The sequence below is a fragment of the Amblyomma mixtum genome, chromosome 3 (assembly GCF_055824585.1).
Source record: "Amblyomma mixtum isolate Tamu chromosome 3, ASM5582458v1, whole genome shotgun sequence".
Classification (NCBI taxonomy): Eukaryota; Metazoa; Arthropoda; class Arachnida; order Ixodida; family Ixodidae; genus Amblyomma; species Amblyomma mixtum.
Window position 1 is genome coordinate 430219126 of NC_143014.1, and position 24337 is coordinate 430243462.

Below are 24337 nucleotides of genomic sequence, written 5' to 3' on the forward strand. Positions count from 1 at the left end.
AGTTGATTTAAGTTTTTCGCCAGAATATCTGTTTCCTTGAAAGTGGGGGAGATGCGACGGCAAGGACTGCAATCACGGCAGTGGATGGCCAAATTACCGGACCTTTTATCCTCAGCAGTAGCTTTATGCTCTAGTAACCGCTTGTTAATACAGTTAAAAAAAAGCCATGCGCTTGTTCAAAACAAGCCATGCGCATCAAAATTCTTGAGCTTATAGTTTATTGTGGGGGTTAGTTCTTGTTTAGGTAAAGAGAAGAGTTTTCACGGCGGTATACTTTCTTGTCGTGGAAGAATTCTGCGCGGCGGTCGTGGATGTAGGCGGTAGGCGATGTCCTACCAACTGGTCTACAACCACGCCCTTCTAATTCCATTTTCCGAATGTAGCCGCCGCGGTGGCTCAGTGGTTATGGTGCTCGGCTGCTGACCCAAAAGTCGCGGGTTCGATCCCGGCCGCGGCGGCTGGAATTTCTTTGGAGGAGAAATTCTAGAGGCGCGTGTACTGTGCGATGTCAGTGCACGTTAAAGAACCCCAGGTGGTCGAAATTTCCGGAGCCCTCCACTACGGCGTCTCTCATAGCCTTAGTCGCTTTGGGACGTTAAACCCCATAAACCAAACCAAACCGAATGTAGGCTCTTTTTTTCGTGTTCTTTACCGCTTGAGGATCAGTGTTCTTTGGGTTTTGCCATTATTGCATCCTCGACGTGCAGAGCCAGGGATTAAGCCTTCTGCCTGCGTAATAACACCTGTACCCGTGAAAATGATGTCCTACCAAACGGCCTACAACCATATCCTTCTAAGGCGGAGCTTCACTGCAGACTTGTATTCGATTATAACACACGTGTACCGACGTACACTAGCGCATACTATTATCACCATCGTCGTTGTCATCTGCCTAACTAAATAGGTTCACTGCAGGGCAAACACCTTTCGCATTGGCCTTCAATCAGCCTTGTTCTACGCCAGCTGGGACTACATTATCTCTGCAAACTTCGTAATCTCGTCCATACGCCCGCCTTTGACATCCCCAGTTCTGTTTGTCTACTCTGTAGTTTTCCACTTCATTAACCTAAATTAACGTCGCTGTTATCTATTTACGAATCCTTGGAATGATATCTAGCTTCTGTCTGCACCAAAAGTTCAAAACATTTTGCATATCTTATCAGTCACTGCATCAGTCAATTAATTTTTTTCTGCTGATGTACAGAATCAGTAATAATGGAACCTAATCCTGACATTCCGTCGACAGTTGCAGTAGTGCATCGTGTCGGCGTCCCTCGCACGCGGCGCAAGTATCTCGTAAACTTCCACATGACCACCCCTGGCTTGGCTATAGGCTGGCGATAAAGATGGCCGAAACTTTTTATTTGACCAGTCTTGAGGGGAAACCAAGCAGCGCTTACCTATCGCACTTTTTACGGCATCTCACCACTCGACACTCTGTCAACAACAGACAAGAGACGCACGTGCAAGGTGCTCGCCGGAAGTGCGTGCAAATTCGCGACTGACCGGAAATCTGCGGTCATTGCTGCGGAGTCTATCTGACGCTGCTCTTCCCTGTGGGCCCGGACAGTTACTTCCACTGTGCCTTGCGGCATCAACGACGACCCTGCAGCCCTACCGCGCCGCTACTGGTGAATAGCCCCGTGCACTTTTGACACTCAGAGTGCTTGCTGTGCTCACACATGTGTGTCCGGCCCCGGCAGCCCATAGACGATTCTATGCTCCGCCAATGGGCAGCGACGAAAAATGTCGCGGCAAAACGTGCTAAAGACTTACCTCGCAGGTGGATGGCCGCATCTACTGGCACGGCCTGTGAAAGGATAAAGTCGGACACGGCTTTTGGGCGCATGTTTGTTTTTATTCGCATGAAAAGAGCTTCAAGACAACTCTGTGACGCTTAGTGACCGCTTCACGGGTTTACATCTGCGTACTTGCGTCCGAAAGAAGTAAAGGAAAAAAAGGGGGGAGGGGGGCCGCGAAGACCACGCGATCGCGACAAGAGCTTTATACAATGTTCCAGACTTCGCGCCTCCGAGCACTAGTTTGCCACGAGAGAATTCAGACGATGTCATACACACAAGACAGCAAAACGAACGGTCACTCCTTTTCGCTTAGTAGGTTTTTCCGACATTTGGAGTGCCTTTCGGAAGTGCATTCGCGGTCATGACTAGGCGCAAATGTGGTGCGCATCCGCGCTCGCGATCTGCTCATGCTTTCCGCTCTTCATTCTGCACTGTACACGCTGGGCAAATCATGACTTGTTTCTTTGCCCTTTCAAGTTCTCTGTTGTTTCTCAGTCACACGGGATGTAACTGCCTCGATTAGGTAAACTAAAGGAACTTTATTGTGACTAACGAAGGTGCGCCACCTTGCGCATGAGTCGTCATTTCTGGACAGTGACTCCAGACCAGGTGAACTCTTTGGCTTGCTAAGGGATGGAACGCGACATTTACATTCTGATGCGACGTGCTGCAGCCGCACTCTGCATTTGCGCTGTGTCCCGTGGCGCGTGACGAAATCCTGGGAAGAAGGGAGTGCCGCTCAGCCAAACGGCACCGCGCTCAAGAAAGCCACTCCCGACTCGCGTTTGAAACGAATGGTTCACATTTGAAAAGGGTAGCTATTTTAGAGACAGCGAAGTCATCTGGCGCTTTTTCCGATGCTCTTACTAACAAGGGGCAACCCAAGCCGTTCAGTCGTCGGTCGCACCAGGGTTGATTTTGGTGAATTTGCACCCTTCATGCCTAACACCCTGGTGCCAGACGGCGCAATGTCTCTCAATTCAGGATGTCTGCTGTTTAGGTATACAAGTTTTCCTTTTAACTGATGCGGATCTCGACGTTAAAACCTAATTGTCTCTGTGAGCAATTTACTTGGGCAGGACAACGTACAGTAGTAGTCGCAACGAAGTGGATTTTCTTGTGCCAGTAATTTACAGTGATATTTCAGTATAAATGGAGGTGAATTGATAGAGCAGATCAAAATTACGGACATAAAGCTAGGGCATTTAGTGAACTGCAAAAGTAGAGCCTTGGAAAGTTTAATGAATATGGATTAACAGGAACGGGACATGGTTTTACAATGAGAACCGTAAGTGAAAGACTTTCACAGCTTTACCAATTTTTGCTTGGCTCTCATGCAGAAGCACAGTCTTCGACAACCTAACCTGAAATGACGGGGCGCTGGCAAAATCAATAGCGGCGCAATGCAGCCATAACAACACGAACCAACAACGTGTCGAGGCGCTTATTGGCTCAGTTGCCGCTGTTTCTCTCATTATCTTATTTCATCTGGTAGATTGAAAGCTAAAATCGAGGGTTAAATGTCATCGTTCTGTTATTTCAGGTTAGGTTATCCAAGATTGTATATGGTGTTTCTGGTCGCCTTCAAACAAGTCTGCAAACAACATTATCTATGCCACGTCTCGTGAAGGCCTGCATCCTCCCGGACGCCTTACATTCTGTCCACATCCCCGAACAATGGTCGCCAGCTCGGCCAAGCTGCAAGGTCACAGCGTTCGCACTGTCAGGTGAAGTGCACACGAGAGATAAGTGTCTTAGCGACTGTACGCGAACATTTCGGAAAAAAATAATGGTGCCCGCACTGGAGGGGGGAATCACACTGGCAGAGATTTGTGGGTAAGTGACTATGTTGTGCATCGGATGAAGCGGTAGAACATATTGGTTAAAAATGCTTCCTCTTACAAAAGCTCGATATGTGGCCCATCAACCTAAGTTTTATATATAAATATTTCGCCTGCCAGCGGAGCGAGAAACAAGTTCGCTGCAAGCAACTGTCTGCAAAGTGCGAGCGGTGCCTTTGCTATCGACGTAACGTTTACCACGGATACGCCCTACAAACTCCTGCGCTTTACACGCTGCTGCTGAACTTCGGCCTGCAGCAAGAGGATTAAAGTCTTCTTTCCCGTACAGGGGCGACGCAAAGAAAACCAAACAGAAAACCAAGCCAAAGAAAACCAAACAAAACCCTCCGCTCTTCGGATTTATTTTCATCACGACTGTACACACCTTGGTGGCAAGAAAAAGACGCTTAACTCGTCCGTGATTGCACCATGGATGACTAACGTTTTCCTGTTACCGCCCAGGTATAAGCGCGATAAAAGCAAATGCATACAGTAGAGTGCGTAGGCGCCGCGCTGTTCGCTTTTCTTTGTATCGGCCCTGTAGTACATTACTTCCAATACCGCACGTTCGGAAAAAGTTTATGAAACACTGAGCCTGACATTATGACATTGAAAAACGAAACAAAATCTTGGCCCAGGCTAGCGACCATCAATCACCACAAGCAATTCGAATCTGACTTCCTGCCTGTTTATTATCATTACTAACAGCAAAGCATCCTTTTGTACCGCGAAAGCCGGTTCGTCCAGCTGACGAGCGCACCGGAGGCTAAACATTCGACGAAGAGTGTAAATCCTCGAAATGGATAAGCCATCGTTTCAGAAGTCACTGCCACTCGGTCTCGGCACTGCGAACATGATGGCGCACGTACAGAGAGGGGGCAACCGTGCCGGCCGTGCTTCGAGGGCCAGAATCACATGCTTCAGCGTGTTCCGCACGCAGGCCAAGCGCGAAGCCGAACCCGTAGTGATCTATGGCGGAGACCAGAAAATGAAAGTCATGAAGCGTCGTTACGTGCGACGACACGCATCGGCCAAGCCTCTTACAGCGGCACCACGCTGCGGTTCTCACTAAAGGCCCGGTTACGACGGAGCAGCCGCACGCGTTAACCTCAAGTGATTCACCCGTATGGACGTAGCAGTGCTGACGTGCAGCAGGCATGGACTCGTCAACCACTGCTGCCGGAGCTGCTGCACAGGTTGGTTTCATTCTTTGGTCGTGCTGCAGTCATTCCAGATAACTGCAAGCGCACAGGTGCAGTGATCTGAAATGATGCTTCCTCCGCAGCGTGCTCTAAAAAAGCGTGCAGATAGCGTATACACGCGTCACAGTAAAGGAAAAAAAAAGAGGAACACACGCGACTCATTCGGCACGCGAACTTGCGTGTCCCAAAAGTCATGCATCCACACACACGAAGACTGACGACGTCCCGCCGCCGGGCACAGAAGGACTTGTGCTCGGCCACAGGCCCGCCAGGAAAGGGAGGGCGATATTTTTCGACGCAGGCAGGAAGAGTTCCGGTGCCGTGCGCTGCGTTGCGAAATGGGACCGTGGAAAAGTCCAAAGACGTCTGCGGTGTGGGCCGCGGACAAGTCCACCGTGTGTGATGCCATCGTCGTCGCCACATCCAGGACTGTTTGCGAGAGAGCGTCCGTGGGCCCCTGCCTCGAGGACCAAACGAGCGTGCCGGATCAGAGAGAGAAAGAGAGGGGGAAGGTGGCGCCACGACTGGAAACTGCTTTGCGCTCAAGGAAGGGCGGAACTTGAATCCGTTCTTTGCCGTGCGACTTCGCATCAACTGGACTGGACTGGACTGGACCGAATATATGTGCAGAATGTGGCACTTGAAATAACTATGGGGTTATTGTTAGGACACACCCCGCATTCATTTTAACGATAAGAAAAAAAAAACTCAATGAAATATAGATGGTTCCGGCGGTCGTACACAGCAAACAGGAGCTTTTAATTCGCCCTTATCCAATTGATTTCTTCAGATTACGCATTTAACTTTTCAACCGCTGTAGGCACACAAAAAAATTTAACCGGACAGTTCAAGAGCTTCAAAGCAAGCAAGAAGCGAGGCAATTTCAGGTAAAAGGACTTTCCATTCAACTTTTATTATTATTATTTGAAGGAATTATGCGAAGCTCCAGAGCAGCAGACGACTGCTCCTGCTCGCGAGCGCTGATAGCTTCTTTAGGTGCCAGAAATTTGGTGGGCAGCATGGCCACAGCCACACCATCGTGCCCGAAGCCAGTAGGTGGCGCTGCGTGGCGCATTTCGAATTCTACACCATTTGTTCAGAGCGCACGCCCCACTTGTACAACATAGCTGCACTTCACCTGAAGATTTTTTTTTTTACTTTCCAGCTGAAACTGTCAGCGTTACTCCAACAGTTCAAAAGTATATCAGTTATTATAGCCCATGAAATAACTTCTATGACTTCAAGAAAACCTTCTTGATCTAGGAGACTGCCAGCAATGCTGCTTTTTCCCGCAACATGCGCTAGTTTTTTGTTTCCCCTATTACTTAAGCCTTAACTCACGCCGCACCGTACACCGTGTACCACCTCTTGCAAACACGCCCACGCTAAGACGCCCGAGGCAGCGTGTGGTTGAACGCGCATGTTGGTAAAATGACTCCATTTGTTCGCGTGAGCTCATGAGGGATAGCATAATTCCTCATCGATGCCTACAACAGGAAAAATAGCGAGTGTCAGCGATGCCTGCGTAGCAGTGCGGTCGCCTGCACACTGTGGCCACCTTGAAGTGAGAACTGGTGCAACAGATGGTATGTACGAGGCGAAGCTGCGTACATTTTGTTACAAGTGGCTAAGTAAAATGGAACAGGTATTTACAACACATCCACGAGCGCTGTATGGCCAATACAAAACATGCAACTGGGGCCAGGATTCTCTTTCTCCAATTATATCCATCTCAAAGATGTGCTGCATTGATATAGCCGCAAATTTTTAAGACATTATTTCTCTCGGCGGAATGCAATGTTCTGATGGGCTTTTCCAAAAAAGTGAACTGCAAAATACGACAATGTTTCCCACTCCCTTGCCGTTGATTCCCTCTTGGAAGCGGCAGCTTACTTTACTATTCATTTGTATTCCAGGCATGTTCCGCCCAGCACATATATCACTTATTCCGATCGAGAAATTGCCCCTTGCGTGGCAGCTTAAGGCGCAATTAAGTGCAGCAGTCGTTCTGCACTGAACTGCACCCTAGTGCTGTGGCCTTCTGCAGCAATGAACATCTGCACTGGGCCCCAGTCAACCTCAAGCTCGTTTTTCGCTCCTACAGCTCGTTTTCCGACGTCGTTGCGTCGTCCAAGCCTTTCGCGCAGTGACGGTGCATGTCTGGCCTGAGTTCCGTTATCCGTTCCTTGAGCGCCAAAACCGTTTCCCGCGTTCCAGCGGAGAAAGTGGGTGTAAGGAAGGTGAGGTGAGCGCGTATGTCCACGTGAGAAGTTTGATCGGGACTCGCAAAGCAGAGAGGTAGGAGCGCGCCAGCGCCGACGTGCTGTCTTCGGGCTCCCGTTGCCGGCAGCCGAGGCAGCGCCATCCGAGCCTCTGGCGCGAGAAAGAGGGGAAAGTGTCCATGTCGGCAGCGCACAGCCCACGCACCGGGCCCCTGTGTTTAGACGCTGGTGCGGTCGGCGTACTGGCAGGAGGGCGACAACGCGCTCGCCTGCCGCGGGGGGCTGTACGTGTTGAAACTGGAGGCGGCGTGCTGTTTGGCCTTGAGCCGCAGGGACGCGATGGACGAGGACATGCTCTGGTCGCGGTAGACGTACGGCGAGGCCGGCGTCGCGTAGGGGCAGGGGGCCGCCGCGGCCGCGGCTGCCCCGGCGGCGCCCAGCGCGTTGCCGGGCGTCGGCACGATGGACGGCGACGAAATTCCGGGCGGTGCGGGCGGCGAGTTGAAGCAGCCCATGCCCTGGGCGCCGGGCACCAGGGGACTAGCCCACGGGAAGCTCTTGGCGCCCAGGGGCGAGGGCACCTTGGAGGCCCAGTTGTTGTAGGACGAGTAGCCCGAGTAGAGCGTGTCGTCGAACGGCTGCATCAGGCCGTTGAACTGGCTGCCAAAGCCGTTCTTCAGCTCGGCCGTGGCGTTGCGCTCGCGCTTCCGCCACTTGGCGCGCCGGTTCTTGAACCACACCTGCGGGAACAGAAGGCACACACGCGTTTAGCACAGGAGAGCACAAGCATATCAGAATGAGCGATCTATGAACCACGTCGGAATGAATCCAAACGCCTTTTTTTTTATTTCTCAAGAACTACGCCCTCTGCGGACTCCAATCGCTGACAAACAAAGTCCTACTTTTGCTTCCTCACTACGATATTTTGAATAGAATTAGACGTCAGAACTTTTTCCTGCGGTAGCTTGCACACAGCTTCTCGTTTCCACCTACCTGATGGATTACATGGCTACCGATAACGCGAAGGAAACTAAGCGAAACCAGACGGGTCAGTGGGTACAGCCGCATGGCAGCGGAAAAATTCGGAGATTTCTTTTTCTTTTTTTTAGCAGCAGTCGTTATAGCACACAAAAAAAAATCGTAAGCTTCGAGCGCAAATCAATTGGGCGACATTTTGTACGCGATGTGGCCATCCGTAACCCAGTGCCCCATAGCAGGGGCATTCAGGGCCTTAATAACCGAGGTTGAAACAGGGGAACAGCAGAAAAGAAAAACAGAAAAAAGATAACTGAACATACAGAAGAGCGCGAGACAATCAACGGAAGAGAGGCCCGCTGCATTGCGACTGCCACCCAAAGACGTCTGTCGGCAAAAAGCTGCTTTCATAAGGAGCCGACTGGTAGAAGACGTGCGGACGTGTGAACACTAGGTAAAGAGGTGCTTTTTTTATGGGAGATAAGCGTCTGCCCGTAGGTCGCTGAAGCGTGATAACGTGAAGAGGTGGAAATGAAGCTGCGGAGAGTAGCTCCACAGCACCTGTGCAGTCTGCATGCCGGCTGGTATCGCCCGAAGTAGAATGCGGCCCAGTTGTTTCCGCACAGTGAATGAGCAAGTGAGCAAATAAAAAGACGCACGCAGCGCTGCCTATGCCTCTGGTATGACTGGTTCACCGTCTTTGCCGTCGTGCTGGTGCTGATATCCACTATGCATTTAGGTTACCATCCTCACTGCACGACAACCTGACGTGACGGGTCAGCGCTTGCACTCAGCAGAAAAAATTCAGGGGGGGGGGGGGGGGGAAGGGGCACTTTGTTGACCTAAAGTGCGGTGAGGCGGAAGCCTTTAGCGCGGTATTGCTGCTTGTGTCACTGATGTGTGGTTAAGATGTTAATTAAGTACACAACTGTTTGTGAATCTTAAAAGCTGGAGACACTGTGGGTCGTTTGGGAGGCATCCGTCTGATTCGGCGCCTTTCTGCAAACACCCTCCAGCGTCCTAGACAAGGAGAACTACATTGCGTTGGCAGGAAGTATACCTTAGCCATTAGCACGCTCCGCTGCGGAACGGAAGGTTGGTGGTTCGAATCCCATCGTGCACAGACTTTTTTTTCTGGTCTGACTAGAAAAGCGTGACATCTCTGCTGACAACCTGCTGTCGACAACGATGAGGCATTAAAGGCTTTCGCCTTAATATGTACGGTCTTCCACAGCTTGGGCGGCTCCAAGGTTGTCATCCACGTTGTCATCGCAACGGCTGCAGCGTTTTGTCAAAAGTACTCAGGCCGGCGACTTCGGCTTCTTTTGTGTTGCAAGCGCTCTAAATCACGCGACAGTGAGCGGAAACAACCGTCGTTGCCAATATGGAGCTTGGAAGTGCTAGGAGTGATAGAACAGTCTCGCTGCATGTCCCACTGTAGACCTTTCCATCGGGAGAGGGAGATGTTGAGATGACTCCTCTCGGGACTGTTGCAAACTAGTTCCGCTGTCGCTTCCATCCCCCTAGCACCAGGTGCGCACAACAGTCCAGGGAGCAGTACAGCCACGCCCAGGGGTCCCTTACTGGAAAGGTCTGCAGTGGGATACAGACCTTTACTCTCTAGTTACTGGCGTCGACCGACTGGCATGACGTCGTGGTACCTGCTAGCGTACCAACGTGGCAGATGCAAGGAGATTAAGCCCGGATCAGCCGGATTAACGACGGCATCATGACAATCAGTACACGCCATTGGCTGGAGGGCCCACCTCAGCCCAGCACTTAACCAATCATCCAGCATCCGGCTAATGACGCAATACACATCAGGGGCGACTACATGTCTACCTGTAGTAGGGCTGGGGCAATCCTCGATCAAGTTTCCAATTAATCGGTCTATGTTATAGCCGTGACTGGTAACCAGCTTAATCCATGAAGCCGCATGAGCCGAATGAGTTGCTTGCACCCTTCTTCTATGCGGTTCTCTACTGCACGCCTCTCAGAAGGCCAACTTCTGTAGCAGCAGCACATTGCGAACAATTGTTTCCATCCCGTGCCAGCTTGCTCAGAGAAGGTAACCATGCAACCCGCAGTCTTGCAGAGAAAGCGAAGAAATGCTAGGCGGTGTCACGTGCGGTCACAAACATCTTTTCACCGCCTGCTGATCTGTCAGGATATGGGAAGTTCATGGGACTCCATACTTTACTCTTCCGCTTCTCTCAGTGGCAGTGCTTCGCACGCCGCCTTGAGCAACTTGAGAATAATTGAGAAAAATTCGCGCTCAAAGCACAAAAAAAGTTATAAATTAAGTAGAACGTTTCCAAGATAACTAAAGAAATTATTCTGTCCCTTTAGTCATGACAAGAGCAAGGTTAAAACTGGTTCCGAGCCAATTTTGTTATTTAGCTGATTCCACTCGATTATGCACGGGAAGCATGAGTACTAGGAACTTTTGTCAGGTGGGCAAAGGGTAGTTGTCAAAATTAAACCTAGAAGAGTGCCTCACTTGGCAGCAAAAAACGTAGTGTACTATTATTTCCTTGTTAGACGTGTAAGTCAACGCGACCAATTAACCAATCAATTCATTAATGGCCACCGCTAAACTGTATGCAAAAGTTTTAAACAACGCCCAACCGCACAGAAAAATTCATTTGTGATCCCCTGTAACTGCATAAGTGAACTAATAATAACTGTATAGCACAATGATTTATGCAATTTCAATAACTGAAATGCTGGTGCTGAAGAATTGTTAACTTTGAGAATTTCTTTGTCTAAACAACTGTCACAACTCGAAAGCGTACAGCTCGTATCTGTGTCAACATTTGAAATTGCTGCCCACAACGCTGTTTATTCTTGTAAGTTGTAGGAGAGCACTCATGTAGATCGGGCATCAGGCACACTCTTCAACGTTGTGTGTGCTGATCACTGAAATTGCTGATAATTATGAGAGCGATTCAACGACGCCTGCGCCCTGTGGGGTCTTTTTCGTTGTTTTGTTGTTCTTGTCCTCGTCCTGTTCGCGCCAAGTTCCCTGGACATCCCGCGAAAACGTTCTACTAAGTGGCCGTACTGATCTGAGAAATGGGAGAAGGGGCTATCCTGTACGAAAGAATTGCTAGCTTTGTCTAGTGCGCACGCTTCGCGTCCAACCCTTCTTTGCTTAGGTCTTTGTTTCTCTGCCCATTTCCGCACAAGATACGCCCCGTAGCTGACCTACTCTTATGAGCGCAGCACGTTCTATGCTACAAACAATGCGTGAAGTCAACACATTTAGCGTGCTCACATGTAAACAAGGCGATGATGATGATTTCATTGCAGTGATGCAAGGGCGGCATTCCCAAATAGTGTCATGGCCAACACATTTGATCTGTAGGAGCTGGGGTCAAAGGGTCCATTTTCGCAAGCATTTCGCAAGCAGAGAGCAGAGCGCCAGGCCAGGGAAAAGCTGGCGTCGACTGAAAAACTGGCGAGTATACCTGGCGGCACTGGAAACCGAAGCCTGCACCTCCCTCGTACTAAAAGTTAACCAGAACACTGCATGTATTGCACATAAAACACGTGAGGAAAATAAAGTGATGCGCATTCAAGATATTCCTTATACAATTATAATTACGAGCAATAACTACAAAACAGCACTTCTTTTGCCGTGCACGCCTCCCAAACCAAAGCGCGCTTTATTTTTGAACTTGGATGTTCTCACTCGTACTTTTAACACTTTGGAAAACACGATGACATTTGAGAATCAGAATCAGTTCATTGCAATCGATCACGAAATACTCAGACATATTTGGTAAATACCGAAGGAGGTCCCAAACCTAACAGCTTAACAGGGAACCTCCTGTTAGAAGAGCGCATAAAAATCCTAAAGACTCTGATAAAACTTGCTGAAAGGGATTTAAAATACTGCAACCTGAAGCACTGTTTCCCGCAACACAGTTCACGGGTGTGATTTATGGTTGTTTTAGTGCTATGATCGCAGTTTTGGTCCTTTTCATTACAGCTCTTCTAGAATTTCCTTTTTGTCGAAATTGCGGGCAAGTACCGTGGAAAATTGTTTCCGCGGGGTGGACCGACTTGATCCCGTTGGTATCGCAACATAACGCCAGGTATGAATCCGTGTGATACCAGCATGAGCACACACGTACAAAAACGCACGCTGCACACAAAAACACGCACGCACTTTTCTGCATGGAAACACCTATGGTGTTTCCGCACTGTATCCCTTCGCATAAAATACCCCTGTAACAGGAACGCAATACACAGTTGAAAAACACCAGTAGGCCTATAGAGTGCGCATAGGAGGCGTTAAGGAGCTGGCCTGAAAGTTTAAGTATTCAGGGTGAAAAGATTCCACGGTCATCTGTAAACACGACGGCGATTCCAAGCGCGACTCCTGAGCCGCGATGGCACGGGATTTTGCAGTTCTCGCCACACGTGTAGAGAGTTTCGCTGGCTCTGCTTTGTGCAGTAAGGTGCCGCTATAACCACGCCGCCTCGCGCATAGCGCGCACCGCGTAGCCACACGAGCTCAACGCGACGCTGGGAAACCCATCAACATGCATGAACAACGAGGTCTCTCGGCCGAACTTTTCAGCCCAGCGGGAGAGAAAGGGGCGCAGGCAATGATCAGCAACAAGATGAGCGCGCAGAATCAAGAACGCGGCTCCGGCTGTGCTCGCCTCGTGCGCGTTAACTCCTCCGGCCGAAAGGGTTACGCGCGGCGCAATGAGTTTTGCCTTTTCTTGCGCCCCATTTTGCTCTTCGGCGTGTCTCTCCCAGCGGGACGCTCTTCCCCTGGGCGCCGGTGGCGGAGATCCATTTTTCATGAGGCGATTTCGGCGCCGTCCGCTCCCTTCCCGGCGCTCTCCCTCTTCGCTCACGTCGGCGCCGACCACCGGCTCGTGTTAATTTTCAACGAGCGCGCGGCCACGTACATACGAACACACGGCGAAGCTCGCGCAACACTCGGCCAGTAATTGATATATATGACCCCCCGCGCTCTTTTTCTTGCGTCCACGCCTGTCGCAGCGTCGCCGACAGCGCACCCTTGTCAGGCGTGTTCCGCAGTGCAGGCGTGCGTTCGTACCTGTACAGTATGGCGCACTCACGGGCAAGCCAAATCTCAACGAGGCACATGCCCGGCAATGTGGAGCCGACTGCCGCCGGCCGCACCACTGGCGCTCAAAGCGTACAAACGAACGGCACGATACGCCGACGGCCCGAAGCAAAAGCAAAGCGGTTTTCGCAGAGAGCGCGCTCGGAGGCAGCACCTAGCCCCACTCCCTACTTCTGCTCCCGCCTCGGTGCAGCTGCGGGCTCTGTTGTTTCTGACACAGCGCGCTAGATTTCTCCGGGAGCTAGCGGGAAAGTGGGGAAGGGGCGCAAGGCAGATCCCCAGCGCCGCCGTCGTTGCCACCCTCTGGCGGCAAGGCCGCGTTTTCGTGCTGCTTTCACCGGCACGCCTGTGCTGCGCCGAGCGGGAGCCGCGATCCGTCTTCATTTGGCGTCCCCTGGCAGCAGCGCCCAAGGAACGCTGTCGAGAACAAGAAGAACAGCGGTCTGGCGCCCGCTCCGCGCGGGCCGGCTCCGCTCAAAAGAATACGCCGCCGAATACGCAGACACTGCGCAGGCGTCCCGAGCCACCGCTGCTGCTGCTTCTCGCGCGCTGCTGCCTACGTGCGGGTTACGAGTGCGTGCGGCACTGTGCAGCGGCCCCTGTCGTCGGCCCTCTTTTGTTCTCGTTTTTACCGAGTGTCCCCCGGGGAGCCGCGGTGCGCGCGAGAGCGTTATTATCCGCTGTACACGTATGCATGCTGTGTGTTAGGTGCCCGGGGATGACTGAGAGCGCGTCCTTATTAGGCGCGCCGAGATTGAAGCGAGCTCGCTCATTGCGCGTGAATGCTACGCTTCGGAAGGTCAGCGTTATCTCTGGCTGCAGAATGGCGCCTTCAGAACACACGCGGCATTTCGGACATTATGCGTGTGCATCCTTCTCGTTTCCCGCAGCAGTCTGAATGGGCAATTGCGAAACAGGTGCGACAGATAAGAATCGCTTCCACAAGTCCACTAGTCGTGTAAGTGCGGAGAGACGAAGCTTGGCACAGCGGCGATTTGTAAGTATGCCGCGGCCTTTGTGTGCACACAGGGAAGGCCAAGAAATTCGCACAAGTGACTATCGATGCATAATCTAAGCCATGAATGAAGAATCAGACCTGGATTCCACTTAAGATCGCGTAATAGTCTTCGCACCGTTAAAGTCGCGAACTTTTAAAAGGTTCTTCAGCTGCGCGGGATGGAGAAGCCAACGACTAGCTCTGCTCCATCCAGTACCTGTGCCGAGCGTCGGTGCCGCCACCTCTTGGACGCTCTAGGAGTCATTGCAGGGCATAGCACAATAGCACTCCGCACTCCGCTCTGGACGCGGCGCGCTCAACCACCGCCACGTACAGCCGGCCAAATCTTTAGCTGGCGTGCGCGACGGCCGCTTTTTCAGCGCTCGTGCGCTTTGTGACGAAGCAAACTTGGAGAAAGCTCAATATTAAGCAGGGGTTTAGTGAGTCTCTGCTTAAATTTGATATCTTAGCAATTTTGCGCCGTCATAAGCTGCAGGAGCACGAAAAACGCGGCCGTCGCGCACGCAAGCTAAAGATTTGGCCGGCTGTACATCCATATTACAGAACCATGTCCAGAACGGCCCTAGAGCGAAGTTCAAAGAACTGTCACGTAACTTTCGTGTCGTTTCCAATGCAGCCTCTCCTACGTAAGTACACCTCCCTGCCAACAGCTTGCCACGGGCGTTTTTCCGCTCGAGTAGCCGTAACTGTAGACTGAAAACGTTTCCACTTTCGGTCTCCCACGAAGCTAATGCCACTGTCAGATGGGCACTTGCAGTGTCCATTGACCCAATATCCATTCAAATCAATGGCGATAGGCCGGTGCCGCTCTGCAGGGGTATTAATCGGCCAATGCTTTCAGTTCTTTTCCTATTTCTTATCGCTTGGCTTAAGGCATAAGCCTTTCCAGCCCTCGAAGAGATATGGGAGATATGGCATCCTGGACGCCCGAATGCGGGAATTATCAGTAGGGAAATGAACACTGCTTCACGACGTGGATAAAAATTGCTCTGATTCCCGCGTCCTTATGTTGGACGAAGGGAACGTGGAAAGTAATTCCTTCTATACCATAGGAGAGTGCATTTGGTTGAAAGCGAGCCTGCTCGCAGCTTTGTTAGAAGAGCAGGAGGATAATGCACGTAACCTTGCAACGAATGCTCTTCTTTTCTCTTGTTAAGCATTTTGTTTAGTTTGCTATCCCAGCTAAATCATCCGCAACTCATGCACTCAGGGATTCCAAACGGAACACCCGGGCTTAAGCTCAGCTACTACGCAGTATTAGGGATGGTGATATACTCGAATATGAATTGCCTAACACGTGAACTCCCTGAAAGCAATCATTGTTCAACAGTTTGGAAAAGCTTTCCACAGTGCCGGTGTCATTGCGATTACACCAAATTTTTAAACTCCGACGTTCCAGTGCATCATGCTATCGAATGATGCTATCTTTCAAGCTACTGCCAGACGGCTTACTACCGTGAGGTTGGTGGCGGGGTCATTTAATTGAATCAGTTTGGGTAATAATCAGTTTGGATAATCATTATCGCCCATCGAGTAAACCCAAATGTAGCAGCCGCCAATGCAGGAACTGCTCCGAAGGTAACGGCCATAAACTTTAGGCTTTGTTGAAGCAGTTTATTCTGCATAGAACCTCACAACTGTCACGACAAAGAAGTGGCAAGCAACTTCGCGGTGCTTGTAATCGCGAAGTCTTTATTGAGTGCGTTTTGCTCTTTCCTTCTGCCGCAGCATACGTCCTGAGAGAAGATGCGTGTGCATCTTTGGAGCTAACGCTGATGAAGAGGAGTTCAGAACCTCATTCCCTGGAGGCCTGATTTTCAACTGCAGTGATTTGGCGCTGCTTCAGCGTGCGCGAAAGCCATTCAACGGTTTATTTACACACTGTTGTAATGTTCTTATCTTTTCTGTGGATTTCAAACACTAGCAAAGACTGTGAAGGTTACATGTTAGACAAGCAGGGCAGTTTCTTATGATTTACTAAATTTTTCTTACCCCTTATGAAGTGCATGCTTGGTTGCTCGCACACGCATGTGACTTATGAATGCGCCGTACCGCTGGCGTCGAGATTAATCTGCTCGCTACTTGAATATTTTTTATTTACTTGGAAGTACTTGTTTTATCTGATCGAGTGCGATGGTCTCTTTTCATAAGTAATAACAGGCCGGGCTTTTGCCGCCGTTTTGAAGTGAATGGCGTCGTAGCGTACACCCCAAACAGAAAGGGGCAAAAAGGGAGTAGACTGTCCTCTAGCGCAACCCCTTTCATAGAAAGCTGTGCGCTAGAGGACAGTTTACTCCCATATAGGTGTATTGGTGTTTGGGGTGTAGTCTCTGGGATACGCACCAGAAATTTGTGCAGGCATGCGCGTTTTTCTCGGGAATTGGACCGTTGATGACGAGAACTGTTTTTCTTTAATTGGTCTTTTCCAGCTGACAAAAAGCTCCGTTTTTGGTGAGGGTGGTCTATTTGTGATTAGAACGCAATACCCTGGCGATACACGCCAGCTTTTATATGTCCTGTATATATATATATATATATATATATATATATATATATATATATATATATATATATATATATATATTGTCCTCATGGTCAAATATAACTGCGCGTTTGAAAAGACTTGGGACAAAACAGGGACGACACAAACTCTCGTGCGCAACGGCGTAGGTTAGGGTTCTCTAGTCGTCGACATCTTGCTTCGACGATGAGTTCGATGAAAAAATGTATGCGTGTTAGCGGAGACACTGGCCTCAACATCGGGCCTCAACATACCATCAGTGTCTCCGCTAACACGCATACGTTTTTTCATCGAACTCATCGCCGAAGCAAGATGTCGTAGAGAACCCTAACCTACGCCGTTGCACACGAGAGTTCGTGTAGTCCCTGTTTTGTCCCAAGTCTTTTCAAAAGCTCAATTATGTTTGACCATGTTAACTACCAACTAGTCCAATTTGAAACCCTATTAATTGTCCTCAAGTTCAGTCTCACGAAATACACGAAAAATTTATCCAGTCTTCGTCAATTCTCGCGTTAAATACTTTCCGCCCACTCCACACAGATAGCTCTGCAGAGGGGACGGGAGATCCTGTGATGCTTATGCTGTCGCTACGAGCGCAAATGATGGTGTTGCAGCCGATATTCGTCAGAAATTACTACTATAACATTTTTTTCATGAAAAATTGTTGGTTTCAATAGAATAACACAAAGTGCACAACAAGTTTTCAACGGAACCCAGATTATTGAAATTTTTGTGACGGCAACTAAACATAGAAAGCGAGGAATAGATGCAAAAAAAAAATGAACGCGCAGTCAAATATCAGTGGCTTGCGCGCCCTCTTTGGGAGCATCGGTTCTCGCGGCGCACATTTACCGGTCCTTGCCATGGCAAGGCGCAGGCGCAGCTATATTGCCCCTAAAGATAGCAGCGTTGGGATTGGCAGATTGCATAGAGGAAGCTTGCTGAGCTTGCGCAGCACTGACCGAAATGCACGCTGACATAAACAAGTTGTAAACAGTCAAAAAATCTTAGCCGCAGCAAGGAGCCGTAATCTCGGACCAGGTTTCTACCGGGGGTTAGAAATGTGAAAAAAAGAAAGAGACGTTGAGAAAAAGGAATGCCGTTTAGGAGAATCCGCTCCCTGGAGGATGTACGTTTATGTTATAAAACCTCATAACTAGCCTTTCTATTGAATCCATCAATTCAAGATTAATGAATCCTCCCGTGCCAGTAAGGTGGCCGCTAATAACACCATTGGTAATATGCGCAATATAGTTGCTATGGTACACCGCTCATCCCGTCTGCATCCTTCTTCCTTAAGCCCTGTCGTCACGCACCCTCCCTTGAGAACAATACTCCGATGCCATTGCGCTGACACGAACGGGGATACTTTGTTTATCATGCTCCATGTTAAGCGAAACACCCGGTGATGCACGAGACCTAACTTCAAGCAGCGCACGGCTGGTGCGCTGGGCACCGCTCACGCGGATGCGTACACAAGAAGTAGAAAAGGGAGTCCAGCATCTGGCGGAGGAAAAGGCGTCTGCAAAGCGCCGTCGCGTCGTCACCGGAGTCAGCCTGCAGCTGCCATCCGCGGCGAAGCCAATGAAGACGAATACCGCTCGGCCTTCACGGCAGCCGTGACAGATTGGCTGTGACGACACCCGCGAGCAAAGGGCGCCGCGCCGCAAGAAAAGGAATGATGTCTCGGGCCGGTCCGAGCCAAAACAAAAGCTGATCGAGAGCATGCACCGCGCCTTCCTCTCTGCTCCCTTATTTTGCCCTCTTTCAGGGCTAAGCCACCAAAGCTATATATATTGCTGCTTGCAAGCGAACGCCGACGTTTCGCCACCTCGACGCATACAAATGGACAGCAGGCGTGGCTGTGGAATCGTTTTGCCGCCCTCCTTATATAGTATATAGAGATGAATCACGCCTGCGCTGGGGGCGCCGCGGCTGGTCCGCGTCAGTGGTTATTACGAGCTGAGAACGCTCAGCACAAGCGGCTGCGAGAGCGAGAATTGCAGACACGTATACGTGTGTTGGGAAAGACGTGTTCGGAGAGCTTCTGTTCGAATGACTGAAAGATGGAGCGGACAGGACGTGCCACGAGAGAAACTTAAGTGCTGATGAAGAGGGGAAATTAGGGGTGCGAATGTTAGCAGAATGGCTAACAAGTTTTCACTTTTAAAAGAACTATTATGTCTCGCGCGCACCGTATTGTCGTGAGTTTCAGGCAGATGCAGGAGGAGGAGCAGAGGGAAAGAAAAGATAGAGAACAAGAATGGCTTCAAAATACACCAAGTAATGCGACGACGCGGCGGATAGAAAATCTTATCGACGTAGGAAAAAACCATATTGAAATTCCTGCACAGGAGCGCAAGTGCCTATTCTTCGATGACAACATCGTTATTTTCACATGTAACACTGCCATTATCTCCGCTTGCCTTACCATTCTTCCTGGATTTGCTTCATTTGGACTGGGTAGATGAGCAGTATAGGTATTGGAGGAGTAAGAGCTCTTTTTCCAGGGGCCTAACACTGGCCTCGAACAAAATTTTTCATCCTGCTGCTCAATGATCCAGGCTGGTTTCCGGGCTCTCCTCGTTGAGCATGCTCTATTTATTAAGTACCTATTTTTTCAACAGTACAGATAACATAGGGCCTATCAAGCATGTTTCTCGGCAGTCAGGTTATACTGACAGCGTCACTCGTGAAGTGCTGTCTGCTCAGCCTACAGACAAAGTGCCTGACGACGCCACGAGACAATTCGCAGAAAAGGCGATCAACGATTTTAAAGTTCTGTGGTCTCCGCCCAGGTATAGCCCTGTGTGTCCCGTAGCGTAAAGAAAGCAAACACCACATTATTACGCTGCATCCGGACGGGCTTGACTCGGACTTCATGTGTGGATGCACAAGACAGAACTGGCATCGTCTCCGCCATGCTTCATGGGCGGCAACTAGAAAGGTTTCTGCTCTACGCACTTTGACGGCACATGAAGGACACTGAAGAGTATGGAGGACTAAATAATATTTAGAATATGGAGGGAGAATACGAGGAATATGAAGGATGCAAACATTTCATGCTTACATCTGCTCTCGACGAAGACAGAGCCTGCATTTTTGTTACATTGTTACGACGAAGTGGAAGTGGAAGACGAAGTGGCTTCCCGCGTGAAAAGGGACGAAGTAGAAGAGGTTGATGGGTCTCCCTGTTCATGTTGGTGCTCCCGGCTAGGAGCTATTTATTCTACACCTCGTACCTCTTGTAAATAAATGTAAATAGTATTTCCGCGTAACAGCCTAGGTGGAGGTGCGGAGGTGTATTATATTATATTATATTATATTATATTATATTATATTATATTATATTATATTATATTATATTATATTATATTATATTATATTATATTATATTATTTGCCGGGCAATTCCCCGCAGCAATGGCAAGGAGAGTCCCGCCTGTGGCTAGCAACCACCTGAGCGTCAGTCTCTTGGCTTCAAAAAATTTCTCGCGTAATATCGCCCGATTGCAGCACTGAGAGCATTTCGCCAGAGGAAGTCGAGAACTTAGCTAAAGAAATTCGTCTTACTAAGCCGTTATCCAACCTGCCGCCGTTCGCGATTAGTTAATGGATTTTTGCGTGGCGGTATGAGGCACGCCGTATTTCGACGGTTATGGATTTATTTCCGCCCAATTGGGTACTTTAACGTGCACGGAAACTTCTACACGTGATCATTTTCGCATCGACCATGAGCACCGTGGAAATGTGCATGGCGCGAACATTACCATGTGCAAGCTGCCAAGGTCGATTCTAAAGACCACCGAAGCAATAAGTAACCTGCTTCGCAGGCTTCAAACACTGCAGACAGCTCTGGGCAGCAAGGTTCACCGTTTGTGTCTTGAACGCAATGAAAGTGTCCAGTGTTCCGTTATACTTCTGTTTTCTTTGTTTTGTTGGTGTTGTCTGATCTTTGTAATGGCCCGTGCTATATAGGAAAGAAGGGGCATGAGGGAATAGTTGGCTGGGACGAAATCCGGTGGGAAAACCGAAGTAGGTATGCAGTGATTGAGTGTTTAGAGGGGTCAGTGCTTCTCTTTTACTGTTTACTTTTTGTATGCATGAAAACCAAAAAGTAATTTAAGAATAACTGCATTGCTTTTCGGGAGTAATTCTAATGTAATGGCACTACTTTGCGGGAGAAGTAATTGCTAATGGAATTTAGCCACATCCGCGCGTTTTTCAGAAAATTAATAACCAATGTAATTTATTTACTCAACAAAATTATTTTGAGATGTATGGCTCACGGGGGCGGTATCCGCTGTAAGACTAAAGCAGGAAGCGCGTTCTTCGCACCCTCACCGGCGTCTCACACTTTACGCATGACAGTGACGGCACCAATTAGAGGTCAGGGGTGCACCACCCCGAAATTTGTCCTGCGCCACAAAAACTAAGTGACCGTGATTTCAGATGCTGCAAAGAGTTCCTCATAATGCACCTTATACATTAGGCCCCTTCCGCTGCATTTTGTTTATTTTATTTATATTACCTTTCTAAGGAGCAACAGAGGCGCGATACCCACGTAGAGTTTAATCTCCCCATCTCACCGCCATCCCACCCTCACCCCGTCTCTGATGAAATAGTGCAGAACTCCTGGAATAGGTACAACAGAAAGTTTTGCTTAACGTCTTTTCCTGTGGAGAAGCCTGTACACAAAACTTCGTTGCATGACTTGCGCATAGTATGCTTTCCCTCACATTTTCAGTTCTTGTAAAGCGACGTTTGTTTAGGTTATGTTTGCCCGACATGTGAGTCTATAATCGAAGACTTTAGAAGGCACAGTCCGGGCGCGTGAAAAACAACCACACTGACAAAGAACATCCGACGAAGTTGTCATTTCGGTTATCCAAACCTGTGGCTCATCTTCTCTGCATATGTATTCCTCATCCGATAAAACGTTGAGTGTTTTGCAGTCTGCAATGTTGCATTGTTTGCAATGTCTGCAACACACATGCTGCAATATTTTACGTCAGCGCAAGAGAGAGCCACAAATATTCCAGACTACAAAAAAATGAATTTTCTCTAGAAGGCGGCTTAAAAAACATATATCAATGACGTCAGTGCCAAGTTGATAGTGGACCGATATGGGATTTCTGAGAATGGCTGATCAATAAAGATAATGGGCAAGCTTGCGACATCCCTGCTGGCCCGCTGCCACGACACGGCAGATGTTGAAAAATGAGCAGAAGAACCAACAAGTGCTGACAGGGGCTCCGTTGCGCAATCTCATTAGTACCAATCACCGGGGGATTTAGCGTTGTTTCGCAACACAGAAGTCGCGCGATCAGTGCTTCGATCAATCAAGAAATAGGTCCCTTCCGATCAGCAGAGCGAGAAGCGTACTTGGGACGCTACAACTGCAGAATGGTGTGTGTTGACTTAAAAGACGATTTTATTATCCTACAGTTTTAAAAAGCTACAGTGGCCGCCATTTTCGTGTACATGGAGCACGCCGTAAGGCACCACTGAAGCTGCTCCGTACACAGTAAACACGAATGCGCCTATATGGCAGCAAAATGGAGTAAGCTGCTTTCTAGCGCACTACCTTCAATAAAAGGGAATTCGCTAGAGGATAGTTTACTCCCTTTTTACCCTTTTCTGTTTCGGGTGTACGGCACCAATGAAGCTGCGCGTTGTTCGCCAAAATTGCGCTTGTGACGCCACGTGAATGCCATCATGCCTTAAATATGACTCGACAAGTTTTCTCACGTCAGGCCTCTACGTAAGGGCTCGAGACGGAGGCCTGACGTGCTTCTTTCGAAAATATTTCCATGCCGCGGTGTGTCTGCATAGTTTCATAGCGTTGAGAATGGCCTTATTTGACTTGGCTCTTCGCAGCGCAGGTAGGCGCTGCTTACAACAGCTCAAACCTTGGGTGTCGACTGGCACGAGTTGAGCTCATAGGCTATCGTCCCCGTTACACTTTTGATGGCCAGGGCAAAGTTTTGTTGGCGCCTGAGTTGAAGGCAGCTTAGCACTGCCGGTTCATGTTTATAGCGCAAATGGAACGAGCGCCGTGACACACACATCACGTCCCACTGAGTGCAACTATCATCTCAAGCCAGCATGCCGTCCTGCGTTGCTCTTTTTGTTGGAATGCACTAGCTTTTCTGGCGTGTTCAAACACTGGTCATACACTGGTCATACACTAGTCATACACTGGTCAAACACTGGTCAAACACTGGTCAAACACTGGTCAAACTCTCATCAAGCATCGAGCGCTCATCAAACACTCAACAAAGGCTGATCAAAGGCTGATCAAAGGCCGATCAAAGGCCGATCAAAGGCCGATCAAAGGCCGATCAAAGGCCGATCAAAGGCCGATCAAAGGCCGATCAAAGGTCGATCAAAGGCCGATCGAAGGGCAATCAAAGGCCGATCGAAGGCCAATCAAAGGCCGATCGAAGGGCAATCAAAGGGCAATCAAAGGCGGAAACACTGACCACGGGCCGATCAAAAATTAATTATGCGCAGTTCTTGTCTTCGTGAGAGTGGAAAGTGCCTCCGCGAGCGACTGCGATTGCCACGCGGTGGGGACGCCGGGATGCGAGCTTCTTGCGCTCGCTTTGAATCGATGAAGCGTCAGCGTCAATTTACGCCCAGAATTTTTCTGCTGCCCAAACACCGGATCGGGACCAAGGAATGTCCTCCGGCCAGATTCTCGACGACAGCATTAGGAAGACGCGCCGTCTGTTCTGCGTCGCAAACTTTGTTTCTCAATCTTTAAAGTCGCTCGAATTCCGCAAGTGGCCCACAATATAGGCTAATTTGGCAATTTTGGACGGGACGTAAAGTGTTGCATTTTGAGACATGTTAGGACGTGCAATCGGAGGGTGGCTAGCAGAGTTCACAGAAATTTTCGGCAGCCTACACAGCCGAGAACATGCTCTCACAGCATCCGAACAAGTGATGTCTCAGGGAAAAGCATCCAATTGTGACCACCATTCCGACGAGTTGTTCTCAGGCGGGGTCGCAGGAGAGCCTAAGTCAAAGTAAGAACGAGCGTCTTCATTCAGCCTCGGTCTCTGGGGTAGTTTACAGTGCGCTAGTCATGTAGCCCAACAACGGTTTTCGAGACAGAACTTTGCTGAATTTGAAAGGAGTTTTCTGAATGGGTGTTTCGCCGCGGAGTTTATAAAAAAAGCCCCTTTGGAGGCTTTGAAGCGTGAACTATTTTTGTGGTGCTGAGATGAACTCTCAATGCGTGCTGTGAAACACGGACATGAATATCGTCATGAAGTTCTGCTGTAATGTGCTGGACTATTTATTGCGAGGTTCGCCCATTTCAGTTTTTGTTTTTGTTGGTTGCTGTTGCATGAGAAAATTTTTGGCAACGCATATATATGTACCGAGAGGTTTTACGCATCATGCCAGACTTTTCCAACGACATATATAGCGATTATTATTTTGTTTTTAATTTTTATTCTGCAACCGGAATGCTGGAGGAAGAGTTGCGTTCTGACTACTAAAATGAATTCTTGATTTTCTTCAGCGTCTCCGATGTACCGTATCACGCCAAGAAATTTTGGACAAGTGAATTTTTTGTTCTTCATGAACGCACTTTTTTTTGCATATCACAAGATTTACACTATAACAATCAATGCA

At 49.2% G+C, this 24337-nt stretch overlaps 1 protein-coding gene across 2 annotated transcripts in view; it reads right to left on the bottom strand.

The window, feature by feature from the left end:
* Positions 1–5450: 5450 nt before the first annotated feature.
* Positions 5451–24337, bottom strand: part of Ptx1 (pituitary homeobox homolog Ptx1) — a 153026-nt gene continuing 134139 nt past the window's right edge. For both annotated transcript variants that reach the window (XM_089585043.1, XM_089585042.1), the window contains one exon: positions 5451–7807. In XM_089585043.1, coding sequence (XP_089441169.1) covers positions 7286–7807 — 522 coding nt within the window. In that variant the 3' untranslated portion in view covers positions 5451–7285. The remainder of the gene's footprint in view (positions 7808–24337) is intronic.